At 30.1% G+C, this 18,500-nt stretch overlaps 2 protein-coding genes across 6 annotated transcripts; both read left to right on the forward strand.

The window, feature by feature from the left end:
* The first annotated feature begins 2,950 nt into the window (after positions 1-2,950).
* On the forward strand, positions 2,951-6,006 carry LOC113852686. Its single transcript, XM_027483030.1, has 2 exons — positions 2,951-3,812; positions 4,626-6,006. Exons 1-2 carry the CDS (start codon positions 3,097-3,099, stop codon positions 4,690-4,692), a joined length of 783 nt encoding a protein of 260 aa, XP_027338831.1. The 5' UTR covers positions 2,951-3,096; the 3' UTR covers positions 4,693-6,006.
* A 5,184-nt stretch (positions 6,007-11,190) lies between these two features.
* On the forward strand, positions 11,191-17,860 carry LOC113853160 (TOM1-like protein 4). 5 transcript variants are annotated; one of them, XM_027483641.1, is made up of 11 exons: positions 11,202-11,293; positions 11,378-11,471; positions 11,807-11,960; positions 13,150-13,228; positions 13,480-13,578; positions 13,694-13,807; positions 14,323-14,474; positions 15,600-15,681; positions 16,178-16,263; positions 16,353-16,544; positions 16,769-17,860. In XM_027483641.1, the coding sequence occupies exons 3-11, from the start codon at positions 11,851-11,853 to the stop codon at positions 17,394-17,396; spliced, it is 1,542 nt and encodes a 513-aa protein (XP_027339442.1). In that variant the 5' UTR covers positions 11,202-11,293; positions 11,378-11,471; positions 11,807-11,850; the 3' UTR covers positions 17,397-17,860. The 5 variants fall into 5 exon arrangements, with proteins under 5 accessions (XP_027339441.1, XP_027339442.1, XP_027339443.1 ...); XM_027483640.1 differs by lacking the exon at positions 11,378-11,471 and having other exon boundaries at positions 11,191-11,377; XM_027483642.1 differs by lacking the exon at positions 11,378-11,471 and having other exon boundaries at positions 11,205-11,293.
* Positions 17,861-18,500: the final 640 nt, after the last annotated feature.

Consider the following 18,500-nt stretch of genomic DNA (forward strand, 5'->3'; position numbering starts at 1 on the left):
TAAGAAATTATGAAGAAATAATATCTTTGAAAGTATTAAATTAAGCATTTATAAAAAATGAAGCTAAATCTTGACTAGAAGGGACCAAATTAAATGAGGCTCACTCAACCAACCAATGGTGTTTTTAAAGCTATGAGAACCTTTAATCGTGGATATAAAATGACATAAGTTGGAGGAACTTGAACCTCACTCTTTAAGAACTGACTTATACATATACCAACTAAACCACCCATCTCTCTCTTCATCTACCCATCCATGATGGTATGTGGTACTATACCTTGCTTGAGAGACATTCAATATTATTAATTTGTTAGTATCATAACATTCAAAATGATATGAAGATTATGATCCATGAACAAAAGCTATGATTGTCTTCTAATCCATTATAAAGAAACAATATAAGATTATTATGATGATTCATGATTGCTGCTAATTGATTCACTTCACATTTTAGTGTGGGTCTCTTGAAGCCGTTATAATCATTCTTTGTGGCATTCTTCAGTGTCCCAAAGCATTTAAGTTACTCCAAAAAGATAAACATGGAGAAGGATTGGCCTTTTCTATAATTCCATCATCAATAACTTGTAATAAAAAAGAGGGTAGACATGTAAAGTTCATTCCCATGGCCATAGGAGCCGAAGATATTGAAACAAAGTCCCAAGACAATGAGGGCCAAACATTTGAATTTAATATGATTTTAATCTAACAGTGCTCAGATGCTACTGTTGGATAGAGAAATTTTTAAGTAGACACAGAGTAGGACCTCGCAATATAACCTCAAAACTTTTTATACAATAAATACGTGCGTTTATTTCCTAATGAAATTCTAACTTACTCGTATCACATTTCATTTGAGATTCAATTCTAACATTAATATTTAATAATTTTATTTTTGTATAATAATTCTAAATTTTTGTACAATATTCTTTTATATCTTTTCTTACTTATAGAATAAAGAAAAATAAATATATTTATGGTTTAAAGATATTAAATATATTTACAATTTTGTTTATTTTTTAAAAGACATCCTTAACTAAATTAAACAAACTAATAAAATTTATATGTTTTATTTCAAATATTTTTTTTAATGTACACGCGCAAGGGACATGTTAAAAAACATTAAATATACATTATTAAATATTTTAAATTATTATAAAAGTATGTTTGTGTTTTATTTCAAAAGCTTTTATTTTTACCTTCTTAACATGTATGTCGTTGGACACGTTAACAAAAGCAATTATAAAAATAATTTCTAGAATATTTTAAAATGTGTCTTATTAAATTTCAGAAGAAATATTTACTTTATAAAAGCATTAAGAAAGATGAGCAGGAGAATATAATTAATTTTTTAAATATTATTTTAAATAAAAATTTAAATATGTTTTGCAATTTTAAAATATGTCTATTTTTATCTAATACTTATTTTATATAATATTAATATTAATTAAAAAAAATATAACATTGCTTTAATATTTGTAAGCAGTTATAGAAGATACGACGACAAATAATGAATTACGGGGTGGAACAATTACTAAGTGTCGATTTAATTCAAGGAAGAAAATGTTAACAAAATTGTTAATTTAAAATTAAATAAAGTTGATATTGAATTTTTAAATATAATTAAGATATATACATAAGTTAATTTAAATAATAAATTTTATTAAAAATATAAAAAATGTTTTTTTTTTCTTTACTTTTAAACAAATAAGTGTTAAGTCCACTTAAACATTCGTCATTAATTTATTAAATATATATATTTTTTAACTTTCAAAAGAGGGGTTTGTGGTGATTTAACGGTTATTTTCACTATCCGCAAATTTTCGGGAGTCCTATAATACTTACCTATTTAAAAGCAAACTGAGATAAGCGACACAGAAGGTTTTTGTTTCCATCCTTCTAGAGAGAGAGAGAGAGAGAGAGAGAAACAGAACACCCACCTCAAAAAATAAAACATCCGTTTTAATTTCTCACGTTTTAAGCGGAAACAATTTTAATGTACAAAATCATTTTAAACCAGAAATTTTTTTAAATAAAATTTATTTTAATTATTAATACCAAACAGTAACAAAAAAATTTCAGATAAAAAAATAAATAATTATACAAAATTTTATTTGTAAAAAGTTATTATACCTTTATAACTAAATACGTACTCTTTTTCCATAAACATTCTCATTATTTAAATGATATTTATATAAATAAATTAAATAATTTTTAATATATAAAAATTATCAAAATATGGTGATTTAAATAAATTACAAAACATAAAAAGTTAAAAATATATTTTTTTTAGTATTTTAAAAAAAAAATTTTAAATCGTCATTAACAAAAAAAAATTTACAACTTTTGAATATATATATATATATATATATATATATATATTAAATTCCCTCTCAATTTTTAATACTTTATAATTTTTATTTTTTTATCTTTAAAACTCCATTCTTGCACAAAAAACTGTTGAGTTTTTTAACTTTATATTTTTATAATTTTTTAAAAATACTGTATTTTGATATATTTTATTTAAAATTATTCTAAAATAAACTTTAAAAATATATTAAAATAATTTATTTAAAATAAATTTTATTAATTTAATTTTAAGAGTTGAGAATAAATAAGTAATAATAAAAAAATTGAATTTTTTTTATAACTTGAATACAATAAATTTATATTTTTATAAAAAAAATTTAATTATAAATATTTAAACTTACTGAAGTTAATAAAATTTCTAAAAAATAAAATTAAAATAAAATTTTATAAAACTAAGGTGAGTAGCTTAACATTCTGCATAAGTTAAGAAACTAAAACATGTATTGATTAAAAAAATGAAAAAAAAAATGTGAAAAGGATTGGCCTACATATCCATGATATCCACCTCCATCTAGAATCCCTTGACTTTTGAAGCTCCTTCGCCTCGCTCTTAATTAAAATCTTCTTTACCAAGAAATTAATAACATCACCTCTTCGACCCCAACGCTGACATCGCTCAACACGTCACCACCTTAACCTCCAACCCTCCCCTGTTTTCAAACAAACCCAACACCACCACTCTCTCATTCCTCCCAAAACTAAACACAACCAGCAACCAAAAACACCGCCATGCTTGATCCAAGAACACACCAGCCCCCTAATTATTTTCACGAAACACGGGAACCTACGAACTCTGTTTTGTGGCCTTCAAAACCACCTTTGGATGATGATTCTGGCATCTGTTCCCCTCCTCTTTGGACCACAAGCCCCCCACATCGCATTCACCATTTCCGAAGCCTTTCACCCACTTCAAGAACACAAGCCATAGTCAATGGCCAAAGGGAACTCATGGAAATGGTTAAGAACATGCCCGAGTCTAACTACGAGCTTTCCCTGAAAGATCTCGTTGAACAGCACCACAGGGTCGACGCTAGACAAGACAACGCTGTGGAGGAGGAGAGGAATTTGAGCGCATACAAGAGAGAAAGCGTTGGTCGCGGTAGTAGAACTAGAAAGGTTGAACATATGCCACATGTGAAGCGAAATGGAAACATTGATCGTGGAGGTTTCTATCTCAAAATGGTGTTTCCTTTTTCTTTGGGATCTAAGGACAAGAAGAAGATGAAGGGGAAGAAGAAAAACGAGTCCTTGGGGAATAGTAGTTCAAAAGTTACCCCTAAACCTGATGGATCAACAAAGGGTGTTGTTGATAAGGAGTGGTGGAAGAAGAGCCCTTCAGCGTGTAGAGAGAGTGATAGTGGTGAATCCAGTATCAATAGTGGAAGCGTCAAGAGTTCTGGTAGTAGCAGTAGTAGCAATAGCACCACTAGCAGAAGTAATAGCAGGTATATCCCATCTTCAATTTCAAACCAGTTCAAAATAGAAATGCAATGCTTTTTTTTTTTTTACTTTTTTGGCTTTGAATATGTTGAAATTAATTGACGGAAAGTAATCAACTAATTGCAAAGTGTATGAATTATAAATCAAACAGAAAAGCTCATACACATCAAGTCTGCACAAATTTTTAATCAATTTGTGGCAGATTGAATGCCGGAAAGTTGACATTTTTCTATAGGTTTTTGGTTCTAGTCACAACTCAGGAGTCTAATTAGAACATTCAGTTGATAATTCTTCAAATTTACTCTGTCAGTTTCTTAGGAAATACTATGATGTACTCAAAAATTTCAAGGTGTCTCGATTGTTGCATTCGACCCGATTCGTGATAACTGAAAGGAAAAGTTCATTGACCTTGCTTTAATATCGTACCTCACTGTGCCACTGTCGATCCGTGACTATGTCACGGTTAAACCGGAGATGGCACCACCTTAGGGTGCTTCTTTTTTGGGGGATTTTATGTTGATGTTGTGCTCTTCGGTGTTCAAGTTGTTAGACAAAGTAAAATGAGTTACAGCTAGGCCTTGTTTGTTTGCGAGTAGCAATTAATTTCGTTGAATGCTAATCTGATTAAGCACGGAATTGTTGTAAAGCAACCAAGTGTCTACTCTGAATCACGGAAATTGACGTAACGATTTATGAATAATAACTACATTGTTTGTGAAAAGACAACTAATAAATATTGACATTGCAACCATACTAATATTAATTTGGATGTGTAATATCATGTGCTTATTGCTAATTAATCTTTGGATGTGATGCAGGCGTGAGAACGGTGGTGGTCGTTGCTGGCATTTCATTCGCATACCCAAAAGAATAACGCGAAAGTAACTTCTGATGGAACATGCTACTTTATGGTCTACATATTCATGATCCTTACAAGCTTTGCTTTCATAAACTCCTGGCGAATTTTACCGCAAGTCATTTGACACAACCTAGTTCTATTGTAACTTTTTATGAATGATGAAGGTAAATTCACGCCTTGGAGTCACATAAAATGCACTGTGCAGATATAATCTGTATAAATATACAATGCTTCATGTAATTAAGTAGTATTTTTTTTTTCAGTCATGATAAGGCCAAAATACAAGCATGCATGCCAAGAAAAGATTTACTAAGTTTCCAATTTTTTTGTTTATCTAGACCATCAAATGAATATGAATCCGCTCTTGGAAATATATTCATGATGACTTGAATCCTATAGTTTTTTATGAGTTATAAATGGTGTCAGTCTTGATCTTAGAGGGCGTGTGTGAATAATGAGGATTTATAAAAAGGATTGATGATATAGCATTATTTACGAATATATGTAGAGACAAATTATAACTTTCTGCTCAAATTTGTCTCTTAATAAATGGAAGTTCTGTAAAATTTCGCTTGTGTCGTCATATTGGCAATGAAGTGTGTGTATAAAAATTTATTTAACTTGAATCTAAAGATAAAATTATAACTAATAGCATTTGAAATAAATGTAGCCATGGTAAGTGAAACTAAAATATTACTAGATCTTGATGCCTGGAGGAGCTTTTCTTGATTTTCAAGTGTTCCCCCTAATAAATGGGGCTTAAAGCCTAAACACAAACTAGAAATTAGGTAATTCTTCTAGAGTACTAAGAACCTAAAAAGTTCAGAGTAATTAAAGGAAGTAAATCTAAAAAGGCTGACTCTAAAATATAAAAAAGAATTCCTCCTTTAGTCCTAGCTTTAACAAGCCAATTAGCATAACGGTTAACCTCTTTTAAGACATGGTTAAACCTAATAAAATGAATACATTTAATCAAACTTTTAATCTTGCTAATTATATGAAACAAAGGATAATTATAACTAGGTAATTTTACAAACAGAAAAATAGCTTCTAAAGAATCACATTCAATCCAAATCAACTGAATATTCTATTATACAACTAGTTTGAGCCCCAATAAACTCTCCAGTGCTTGGTAGTAAGGGGAGAACAAGGATCCAGGGCCATATAGAAAACCAACTAAGAACCTCCCTTGCTGTCCTAAATGAGACCTCCATAGCCAACAAAACTAGAAACATGAGACATAACTCCATCCACATTGAGTTTTAGACGAGACTCAAGAGGGGGCTGCCATTTTATTTGAGATTGGGAATCCATCACCCCAAAAACTTGCTGAAACCTGCCACAAAAGAGAAAAAAATCGAATTCATATAAAATTTCATACAACAAGGTTTCAACATTAATGTGTAGGTTTTAAAACAAAGGAAGATTCTTGTTTTTCCATAACTTCCACATCACTATTCCAAATAACACATTCTAGTGAGGATACCTTTGAAAATTTTGAGTATCCAAATTATATTCCAGCCACTTATGCAGACCTTTACTAAAGAAAGGGACCCAGTTATCAGGTAACACGAGAGCTCCAAATCTTTTGGGCAAACCAGCAATTCCTAAGGATGTGAATGACAAATTCAGTATCCTCCCTACATCTAAAGCAATTAGGAGAAGTAGTCATTCCTCTATTACACCTTTCAACATTAGTTAACAACTTACCATAAACAACTTTCCAAAGAAAAATAGAGATCTTAGGAGAGTTTTCCCATTTCCAAATCCTCTTAAAAACATTATTGGTAATTTCCCCACTGTTATCTATATTTGCAATCAAATTATACGCCGATTTGATGGAAAATATGCCATTACTAGAGTGCTTTTAGTAGAAAAGGTCCTGCTCCCTAAACCCTATAGCAAGGGAGATTTGGGAGATGATAGCACAAATATTTGCAGGCAACAAAGACGTAATTTTGGACTAGTCCCAACTGTCTTGAGAAAAATACAAAGCAGCAGGCGCATTATGAAGGTAATCAGGGATAGGTTGAAGAGTATAAGAGAAAATATTTATGGTGACCCTGCACCCAACTATCCTCCCAAAACCTGATAGTTTGACCATCTCCTAAGATCCAACTTAAACCATTATAAAAAGAGGTCAAAACAGACACCAACCCCTTCCACACATGGGACTGATTTTAGCTAGATTTAGAACAAAGGGGTTTGCCTATGGCAAAGTTATACTTCCTACTTAACACCTGAGCCCATAGCTCATGAGGAAAGGTGATGAGTCTCCACCAAAGCTTCATGAAGAAGGCTTGATTAACCATATTGATGTTCCTAAAACTCAGGCCCCCTTATCTTTTGGTTGACAAGTTTTTTGCCAGCTGATTAAATGATATTTCCTAGTGCCTAACGACCCCCATATAAACTTGTTACAGATAGAATCAATTTCCTTGCAAACAGCTTTGGGTAAAATTATGGATTGCATGAAGTAGGTAGATATATTTCTAATACAAGATTGGACTAAAAGGACCCTTCTAGCCATAGATAATGAATTTAATTTCCATAAAGAAATCTTTTTCCTCACCTTATCCACTATAAAAGAGAAATCCTGCTTAGAAGGACTAGTGTGGCTAAGAGGCATGCCTAAGTAATTACTAAAGTGATAGGCCTGACTGAAACCTAAACAAGAGCAAATATCCTGAACTTGAACAGGATCACAGTTTTTAGAGAAAAAAAAATAGAGGATTTTGCTTGGTTAACTGTTAAACTAGAAGCTGCAGAAAAAGTATTAAGAGCATTTCTAACCACTTCAACATTGGCCCTATCAGTTTTAGCAACTAAAGTAATATCATCAGCAAAAAATAGGTGAGAGACCCTAGGACCTTAATTGCTAAACAAGAAAGGGGTCCAACTAGCAGCAGTAACAAGATACTGGATTAAATGCCCCTAAACGCTTCAGGCAAAGAACAAAAATATAGGGAGATATAGGATCTCCCTGTCTAATCCCTATAGAAGATTTAAATTTTCCAGTTGTACTATTATTCTAATTAATAGTCATGGAAGTAAAAGAAATGCACTGATATATAAGATCAGACAAATCATAGTTAAAACTAATTCTTTGTATAGTATCTTTTATGAAGCTTCACCTAAGCTTATCATAAGTCTTTTTTAGATCCAACTTAACAATCATGTACTCATTCCTATTATTCAATCTATTAAAAGAGTGAACAATTTTTTAGAAAATTAATATATTATCAGTCCCTTGCCTACTTATTATAAAACTAGTTTGATTGGGAGATATTAGAAAAAGCATAGTTGCACTCGTTCTCTTAGCTATTAACTTAGTTAGAATTTTATAGCTAATATTATAAAAAAAAATGATCTAAAATTGCTCAAATATTCAGGATTATCCTTCTTATGAATATCATGTTTATTTTATTTTCTGTTTTAAAATTGTGTATCATATAAACAAAAGTTTTAGTTTTCAATTTTTAAATATTAAATAAAATAATCAACTAAAATTAAAGTAAAAAATATACCAAATACATGTGAATCATTTTGGGCCAGCTATTTTGTTCACTAAAGCCTAAGTAATTAAAGTCCCTGTAAAATGAAAGGTGCATGATGTGGCACTCTGCAAACAACATATTGGCTACTTCATTTTACACTAACTTTCATTTTAAAAAAGATAATTAATACATTTCAAGTTTTTATTTTTTTTAGAAAAGGGTGGGGTGCTTGGAAAAGAAATGGCAGAAAAAGAAATTTCCTTAAAAATTTCCCTCTCTTTCACGATTGTTCAAGTGAACGCGCAATGAACAAAAAATAAAAGACGATGAATGTGTCGATGGAATAACGTAACTTCATAAAAATTGGCCTTACGCTGCTTTCACTGCATTACCTCCACCGTTAATACTCTTAAAAGTAAACTTTAAATTAAAAATAAAAAATTATAAATGTAAAAATAAATATTTAAAACAATATAAAATTTACATAGTAATAAAAAAATTTAAATAATAACTTTAATCAGTATCTCTATTAATATTTTATTTTTTAAATAATAGGATTTCATTTACTTTGATTGAATGATTTTTTCTATTATTTATTAATAATGAACAAACTTAATAATGTGTATGTATCATTAAAATATTTGTTAGAAAGTTAAAATAATATAAGAATATTTAATAAAAATATGAAAGAGACATACTTATTTTAAAAAATTGTTAGTAACTTATTTTATTCAATAATTTTTAAAAATATTAAAATTTATTGATAGCTAAATTAATTTTATAAAATTTTATAATTATTATATAAAAATATTAATAACACGCTCTCTAACATATTTTTAATCATTATTAAAATTTATTAAAATTATAAAAATTAAGGACTCTTAATTTAAAAATGTATTAATAACTTTTTTTTATAATTTTTTATATTTTAATGCGTAATATATATATATATATATATTAAAATATAAATAAATATTAATTATAAATATACATTTATTAGTATTTATTTTGCTTAAAATTTCACATATATAATTATAAAAATAACATTACATTATTCAAGAATGAAATTAATAAAATATTGATTAATATTATTGAAGTAGATTGATTAAAAAGAAACATTTGACTGGTAGGTTGATTTAGTCAATCAGATAGGCAGCAAATACGAGTCTCATATTCATTGACTTCCAAAATTCATAATTCAAAATTCCAAATTCCAATGCACCCGTGAACACGTGAATCCGTGAATACTGAATCTGAATCCCCGAACCCATCCAATCACACAAAAACAAACAGAGAAAAACGCGCTTACGACTTTCCATTATTTCTTACATCCTCCTTCAAAGTCAAAATACCAAACCTCACCATTTTTTATTAACACCACAAATACAAATTACTCCTTTAAGGTTACTATTTCAAATTTTCAATTATTTTTATAATTTTTAATTTCTTAACTAATATTCTAAACGCGCTCATTAGTCATACTATTTTTTATGTGTCTCCAATAATATTAAATACAAAATTAATATTTTTAATATATATTTGATAAATTTAAATGTAGATAAATAGTTATTTAATTTTAAAAACTTTACTAAGAAAGAAAATTAATATTTAATAATTATTTCCTCAAATTATAATTCAAACTTGCATTTATTTGTTTAATCACTACTTTTAATTTTTTTTATTAAAAATATGTAATTGATTCATCAAAATTAATAAAAAACAATTACATGGTACTAGAAGTTTATATTATATTTCATAAATACTTATAATAAAAAATATAATTGTTTAATTTTTTATTATATGATTTTACTATTAAAAAAATATTTCTATCTTGTGAGTTAAAAAATATGTTAATAATGATGTTTTTTATAAAAATGACCCAAAAATATGTTTTTAGCTCAGTACTATAATTATAATTAATATTATTCTCATTTTTATTTATTTTTAAGATAAATTAAAAATTGGTCGTATTTATCTGTTTATATATTAGTTTATGATAATATTAATTGTCATTATTTTAAATATAATTTTTATTATATAAATATCTTAAAATATGGTAATTATTATTTTTAATGTTGATTTTAAATAACTAATTTAGAATTTTTTTATAGAAGATTAAAGATGCAAAAGTAAAATAAATAAATTTTTAATATAAAACTCATTATTTTTATGGATTTAAAATTAGTCTAAAAATTGATGTGAACAAAATTAAAAAATTTATATTTAAAAAGTTAATGAGTAAAAAATAAGGATAAATTTAAAAGTTAACAATTAATTATAACAGAGTAATTAAACATTTTGATTGGTATAGTTACTTTTTTTAAATGACTAAATTGAGGTAGTACTTGCCAGCTTTATTATAAAAATATTAATAAGTGTCTTAAAAGTATTAATATAATAAATAATTTTTTAAAATATTAGTTTTGTATGCTTAACATAAATACTATAGACTAATGTTAATATTTTTTTATAAAATTAATTATTAATTAATTTATATGATACAGATTTAATTTTTAAATTTATGCAACATTTTATAAGATAAAAACTATATATAATTAATTTTTATTAAAAATTATAACATTTAATAGTATTAATGTATTTAATTGCAATAAATTATATAATTTTTAATAAAAATTTACCATAAATATTTTTTTATTCTCGAAAAATTGTTTATTTTTTAAAGTAGGGTATTAAATTCAAATTTTGTGTATAATTTTTAATGGGAAAATTAGCCGTCGTATATGTTTGTAGTTTGAAAAATGTTGTTAAGTGAATGAATTTTTTAATGTATTTTAAGGTATATAATAGAAATATTAATATAATGTTTTTTTAAAATTTATAAAATTTAATATAATGGTAACTTTAAATATTATAATTGTAATATAAATTTATTATTTATGACGTGTATTTAAGCTTATATTAAAGCAAATATTAAAAAGAATATGTTATCATAATTTGTAATAATTATTTAGAAAGTAGTGTAGAGCTGTCACATTTTATATAATAAGGCATATGGAGATTGAAAATAGGAAATAATAAATTGAAAGATGATAAAATAAAAGAGAGAAGCGGCTGCTGACAAAGAAAAGGCGTGGGTGGGTGATAGAATCTAGAAACAACCAAACACAAAGTCGGTCCCTAATCCCAATTTCATCTCATTTTCTGTTTCAAATTTCTCATTTTTCTGCTTCTTCTTCTTCTATTGTGACATCAGGTAAAGCTATCTCTCCTCTACTCTCAACTTTGTTATGGGGTTTTTCGATCATTACTCTCATCTTTCCGTTTCTGCATAATCCCTTATCTATTCTCTTTTCCTTTCATCCTCCTTCTACGCAGTTCTTCGATTTCCCATCAATATGATCTGCTTTTATTTACTTTCCACATTATCAACGGTTCTGGATTTTTCTTGTTTATTTAATATTTCGATCAACTGAGATTGAGTTTAATTCTGATGCCATTTTGATCCTGTTGTTATTTTTACCACCTATTAAATTGAATTGACATAATAAACTCGGATTTTTTGGATTCTAGATTACTGATCAGATGAGTGCTGATATTTGGTATGGTGCACTTTATAGCTTTGAAAGGGAGTATACTGCTTTTTTTTTTCCCTTAATTTGTTGCATTGGGTTTTGATTTGTAGAAGGTTGAAAGTAGAGGGATTTGACTCGCTGGAGGCGAAGAGACATGGCTAACAATGCAGCTGCGTGTGCTGAGAGAGCAACTAGTGACATGCTCATTGGTCCGGACTGGGCAATCAACATAGAGTTGTGTGATATCATTAATATGGATCCTGGGTATTGTTCTCTTCTCATGCTTTGTTTCTCACTCATCGATTACTGCTGAAGTCTCTGCCTGTGCTTGGAGAGACAGCGTATGTTTTATGAATACATGATATGATAAGAGTTTGATTTATCAAATCTCGCTAAATGGGTTTATTAGTTGGTCAGTGTTATATGAAAGGGGCTTGTACTATGGTTCAGTTAGTTCATCGGTAATCTTGCATTCCTAAGTGTTCGAATTTCAAGTTTTTGTTTTAGAAAATGAAGAATGCCCTGGTAGTTCTTTTATTCCCCTCCTATATGTTGGTAAATGTTGGGAGGGTAAGTTTTATCTTGCACTGATGCACTCTTGCTTTGCTAAAAGGAGTTCTTTGTTGTTTCGATAGTTTGAAAAATCAAATTACCTGCCCATCATGTTTGACAAAGTCATATTTCACTTGCATTCGTATAGCGTTTATTGTTGTCTTAAGTTTTGACTTGCATCTGTATAGCATTTATTATTGTCTTAACAGCTGGTAGCTAGTTTCTTTCTCTGAATGGGTGTACCATGTGTTTATTTAAATTCTTGAAAAGTTGAGGTATGGAACCACTATTAACATATCACTAATATAACTGACAGTCCCCCTCCCCTAAAAATTTATTTTTTTTATTTTAATTTTTGAAAGATTGTTAAGTTGGAAACTATAGAAAGTTCTTATCATACAGAAGAGAATGGTAGTTTGTCTTAGTTCTGAGAATTAGTTGTATTTTGATGACTTAGTTACACTTTTGGTCCCATTAATTTTGCTAGTGTTGATTTTAGCCTGCTTATGTTTTGTTGCAATAATGTTGCCCCGAGTTTGCAAATTTATACAACTGAGTCACCTTTTGTCATTTTGCTATTGATGTGGCACTTTTTCTGACATGATATTGTGCCACATTATTAGTTTGCAAAAAATGTGTAACTTCAGTATCGTGTGAACCATGTCGACAGTAGCCAAGGAATTCAATTGAATCAATTTGAAAGGACAGGAGGACTAAAACAAAAATTTGATGAAAATAGGTAGACCAGAAGTGAAATTAAGCCACCGTTGAGTTTGATTTTCCTTTTTAGTTTTGGATCTCAAGTATGTAGTTAATTCTGTTTATCCTTATTTTAATTTTTCTTGTGGGTATTCCTTAATTAAATTATTCTGATCTCTGTTATGATTAATTAAATTTTCAGGCAAGCAAAGGATGCATTAAAGATACTTAAAAAGCGTTTGGGCAGTAAAAATCCAAAAATACAGCTTCTGGCTCTTTTTGTTAGTATATACGCTCTTTTACTTTTGAATAGTAGTTGAATATTTCATGTACTTGGATATAATATGTTAAATAAGTGCTATTAATTATTACTTTTTTTTGGTACATATTTCAATGGTAAATCCATGTGAAAGTCCTCATAGTCATAATTTCCAATTCTGCTTGGTTAAATGACATTTATTATCCATAGATTTGTGCAGATTGTAAGAAAAAGCTGTGATTACCTGACGGGGGTGCTTTGCATTTGATGCAGGTACTGGAGACCCTTAGTAAAAATTGTGGTGAAAGTGTATTTCAGCAGATCGTGGAGCGGGACATCTTACATGAAATGGTTAAGATAGTGAAGAAGAAGGTAATTGTTGGTTTTTGACACTGGATATTTCTCTTTCACCTGGCCCTTCTGCAACTGTATTTTGGACGTGGAACTTTCTTATCCAGTGGTGCCTTCTTTTAATCTAATTGTACAGCCAGACTTAAATGTGAGGGAAAAGATACTGATTTTAATTGATACATGGCAAGAAGCTTTTGGGGGCCCAACTGGAGTTTATCCTCAATACTATGCAGCGTATAATGAATTAAAGGTGAGCTCTTGTGCATGTAGATATTACTTTCTGAAATTAATTTATACTTTTCAAGCAATAATTGTACTGTTAAATGATATGCATGAAGATTTCTATTGGCGTACATTTGTATGTGATAAATTTAAAATGTTTTCTTACCAGTCCTGTTAATTTTTTCTGCCTGTCTGTGCCCCAGTATTGTAGTGTTTGCATTAATCAGGACAAAGTTTGCCTGTGGTCATTAATTTTTTTTTCCCTGGTATTTTTAATAAATTGGTTAAATTGTTGCACAAGCTGCATGCAACTATGTGCTTGCATTATTGACTTTTGGTTACCAATCTTGGAAATCCTACCACCTTTGAACACGCACACACAAGTAATTATATCAAAACTTGCTGTTCTAATATACCATTGCGCACACATAGTATATCAAACTTACTGTTCTAAACTAATATATCATTAAGTGGTTGCTTTTGGCTTAGAGCTAAAACATCGATATTTTGTTTTCTAATTTATTATTTTTCAATAATTAACAGTCTGCTGGAGTTGAATTTCCGCCACGAGATGAGAATAGTGTGCCATTCTTCACTCCTCCTCAAACTCAGCCAATTGTTCATTCTGCTGAAGAATATGATGATGCTAGTGCTACTATTCAGGCTTCTCTTCAGTCAGATGTATCTGGTCTTAGGTCAGTTAGGTGCTCTTTGAACTTCATCACATTCTTAATGTTCTGACCCTCATTTTTGTTGTTTGGGGCTAAAAGTGTTATTATATATTTCACACTGAGAATTTATCAGGGTCTTTATCTTGATAATAAATCCTGTAAATTGTTTTTTAGAATTTTAATTTACACATTTTTATGCAAGCTTCCTGCTTTCTAACAAGTTGCTATAACTTGGATGTATAGTTTAAAGTAGTTTTCTGCTGGTAAGAATTCTGCGCAATTCCTAGTGCAATGAATTTCAAACTTTGAAAAACTGATAAAAAATATTAAGTTGACAAGTTATTTAATAAGTTGTTCATAGCTACCCAATCAATGTCATCGACTCGGTCACTCACACAAAAACTATTAATGATGATGCTGAATGACTGCTATATTGCAACATTTTGTTTTCATGTGACCATTGCTGCCTCTGATACCTTTGCTTGTAATTTTGTTATTATGCCATGTATAATTCTATTTTAATTATTACAATGTAAGTTGTAATAGATGGCTTAGTATCGGCTGTAAATAGGGAGAAATTAATCTTGCCTTTAGAATTTTATCAAACATTGTTTACAATTATATGGCAATACTTGCATATTTTTTATTTGTTTTTAAGTTTTTGTGCCCAGTTAAATCTGGAGCATAGTTATTGATTTAAAAAAATCATAGAATTGGAATTCCTAATTTTGTGTTAGCATGCATGTGTGTATATTTTATTATGGTTTTATAATTTTGTATAAGCATGCTTTTATTCTAAGAAGTTAATTGTGCTTTTGTGCAAGTGTTTGTGCATGTTTGGTTTCTCATTGAAATACAAAATCACATATATTTCATTATAACTTGATTTTACACAATATTTGAAGTTTGGTTGCTTTGGACCAAAATTGATTTTGACTTTAAATTTACGTTAAGAGTCAATATGATAAATTGTAACTTTTGTATTGAGTTGAAGTGTTTTACTAGAAACTTTCTAGATAAAATTACCTAAATATTTAACATGACTTTTAAACAAAATTAGTTCTACCAAATCAAGTTTGCAAATGCTCACCTGAACACACATTTTGTGTTTTCTTAATCCCTCTCTTAACTGGATTTGCTTATAATCAGTTTGCCAGAGATACAAAATGCTCAAGGACTAGCTGATGTATTGATGGAAATGCTTAGTGCCTTGAATCCTAAAGATCCTGAGGTGATATTATTATTATTATTATTATTTTTGTTGTTCCTTTTCTGCCAGCTTTATTCTGGAACCTCTATTCATTTTTTCTTGCTTGGGGAAATAAAATTTAGCACCTCTAAAGTGAGTGATTTCCTTTTGAGTGGGAAGTAAGAAATCTCAACCATTAATGAGTAATCAAGGGAGTAGATTTTAACAAATTCATGATTTCTTATGCATGTTCATGTAGAATCAACCTTGGACTCTTGTTTAGCAATTTCTGATGTCTGAATAGACATTTTATTTAGCTGAGCTATGAGAGTAGCTGACCTTGAAATGTTTGGGGCTGTAGAGTCCAAACATGATCAGATCTTTGAAAACCTTCCTTGCAAGTGCAGAACTAAGATATAATTCAAGCTTAATGCTTTTGCTTACTGTGATATTAATTTTTTAGTTCAGCTCAAAATTGTCATGTTAAGTTGTCTTGTCAATATTCATTTGTTTCTTAACATTCTGAACAAAATATCAGGGTGTCAAGGAGGAAGTAATTATTGACCTTGTTGACCAGTGCCGGTCATACCAAAAGCGTGTCATGCTTCTTGTGAACAATACTTCGTAAGTTTTATTTATCTTTTAGGATCAAGTCTGTTGTTTGTGCATGCAATTAAGAAGAATGGTTTTAATGGTTACTTGACTTGTTTCAGGGATGAGCAGCTTTTAAGTCAGGGATTGGCACTGAATGACAGCCTTCAGCGAGTACTTCGTCGACATGATGATATTGTGAAAGGAACCACTGATTCAGGTGCAAGGGAAGTGGAAACTTCAGTTCTGCCACTTGTAAATGTAAACCACGAAGATGATGAGTCAGAAGATGATTTTGCTCAACTAGCCCATAGGTTAACCCCTGAAGTTCTTGCATTATATTGAATCCTGTTGATAGTTACTTCATGTTTCTTGGTGGGAACAAGGGGACAATTATTTGATAATTGATACCCTTTATAGTTGATATAAGTCCATTATTACCCTGTAACTAGGAAAATAAATCCTCTATTTCCCCTCTCATTTTTTCTTTCTTTTCAGTTTCATAATTGTAATGAACATTTAAATATCATAATTTCAGGTCATCACGTGATACACATGCACAGAATCGGAAACCAGCCTATGACAAGGCAGAACCAGCAAGGATAAACCCACTTATTCCCCCACCACCAGCATCAAGGAGGCCAGTCTACTCTGGCACTGACATGGTTGACTATCTTAGTGGTGATGCATATAGGGCAGAAGGATCCCCTGATAAAGAACCTGCTTCATTTGCAGCACCCGTTCATTCTAGCTCTAATTCTACCTCATCAACTATTCCCACACAGTCTTCGTCCCATCCTCATGGCATGAGTACCTCACCACCAAATTTTAGCAGACAACCAGTGTATGATGAACCTTCTTCAATTGACAAATCTTCTGAGCGTCAGCCTCCAGCCCCGTGGGACACACAATCGCCTGCCATACTTCCGCCACCACCTTCTAAGTATAACCAGAGGCAACAATTTTTTGAGCAACAAGGTGTAACTCACCCAAGTAGTGGATCCAGTCCCACTTATGACAACTTGGCGGGACAAACACAAAATCTTTCTCTGAATTCATCCAGCCCAACCAATCAACAGAAGCCAGAAGATGCACTTTTCAAAGATCTTGTTGATTTTGCAAAATCTAAAACCTCATCATCTTCCAAACCCAATAGGTCATATTGATATATATATCGTGTTTGTATTGCATATGCTGGTATTGCTTATATATGTTGTTTATCAGCTTCAGATCACGGAGAGGACCATTTTGTGGTTTCGGAACCTTCAGATAACCGATTGACCATGCGTGTACTTACATATATTGCTTATATTGATGTATATGGGTCGTATTGAATTTGTTGGCTTATGTTTTCAATAATATCAGATTTTTTTGAGCGTCAGAATTTCTTCAATTTCGCTAGTTCCGAAAAGGGTGTGGTGTATATTCCATGGGCAATTTTAAGCACGTGGCATATAACTCCATGGTCCAGTGGCTCAGTCCCTAGTTGATGATCAACAGATTTGAGGGAATATTCAAACCCAAAGGATACAACGTGGATATTGGCAACAATTTGTCCCCGTTGACTATCAAAGTAGGATGATGCTTTTATTATAGTCTGGTTCCTTACCCAGAAAATTAAGAAAAGTTGCATAGAAATTGTAGCAGGAGGACATAATCTAGGCGCAATTTTAAAGTTCTTTAGTATTATTATTTTTAATTAAAAATAAATTTTCATTTTAGTAATTTGTGTAATAACGATAATAAAATTTTAGTTTTACTCAATTTTTAGGTAAAATTTGAATTTTAATTAACAAATAATATCAAAAGGACTTGAAAGTCTGCACTTACAGTGTTTTTTAAATTATAGGATTATCTTTGGTCATTATGAAAGATGCCACTAGATCCTGCAGATCTGTGATAAGGAGTATGACGCAGGGTGCTACGTTTGGACTAAATAACATAAATTTGCTTCATGGATGAACTGATTCATTATTGACGGGGCCAAAATAATAATTATTTTTTTAAATCATGGAGGAAATTATTTGTTTGCTAAAATATTTTTCGTTTGTTCAAATGAACAAGGTACCTGTCTCGTACCTTTCCATGGCTCATCGTCAATTTCATAACAACCAAATGTTTTTCAATATAACACAATCTTGGCCTTGGGAGTAGAGGAACCTTCGCACAACATTCAAAGTGCAACTTCTTTGTCCGTTTTGGTGCATACGTTCAAGCTTAAATACGAGCGCGCTAGCCCCTACGGATAACGTTAAGCTAATGTACTATTT

The sequence above is a fragment of the Abrus precatorius genome, unplaced genomic scaffold (genome assembly GCF_003935025.1).
Source record: "Abrus precatorius isolate BTA unplaced genomic scaffold, Abrus_2018 Scaffold10, whole genome shotgun sequence".
Taxonomy (NCBI): domain Eukaryota; kingdom Viridiplantae; phylum Streptophyta; class Magnoliopsida; order Fabales; family Fabaceae; genus Abrus; species Abrus precatorius.

Excerpts from the sequence above, each read along its gene's own strand:
- LOC113852686 (XM_027483030.1), top strand. The coding sequence starts at position 3,097 with ATGCTTGATCCAAGAACACACCAGCCCCCTAATTATTTTCACGAAACA. Across the intron at positions 3,813-4,625 it reads ACTAGCAGAAGTAATAGCAG|GCGTGAGAACGGTGGTGGTC; the intron begins GTATATCCCATC and ends GATGTGATGCAG.
- LOC113853160 (XM_027483640.1), top strand. The coding sequence starts at position 11,851 with ATGGCTAACAATGCAGCTGCGTGTGCTGAGAGAGCAACTAGTGACATG. Across the intron at positions 14,475-15,599 it reads TCAGATGTATCTGGTCTTAG|TTTGCCAGAGATACAAAATG; the intron begins GTCAGTTAGGTG and ends GCTTATAATCAG. Across the intron at positions 15,682-16,177 it reads TGAATCCTAAAGATCCTGAG|GGTGTCAAGGAGGAAGTAAT; the intron begins GTGATATTATTA and ends ACAAAATATCAG.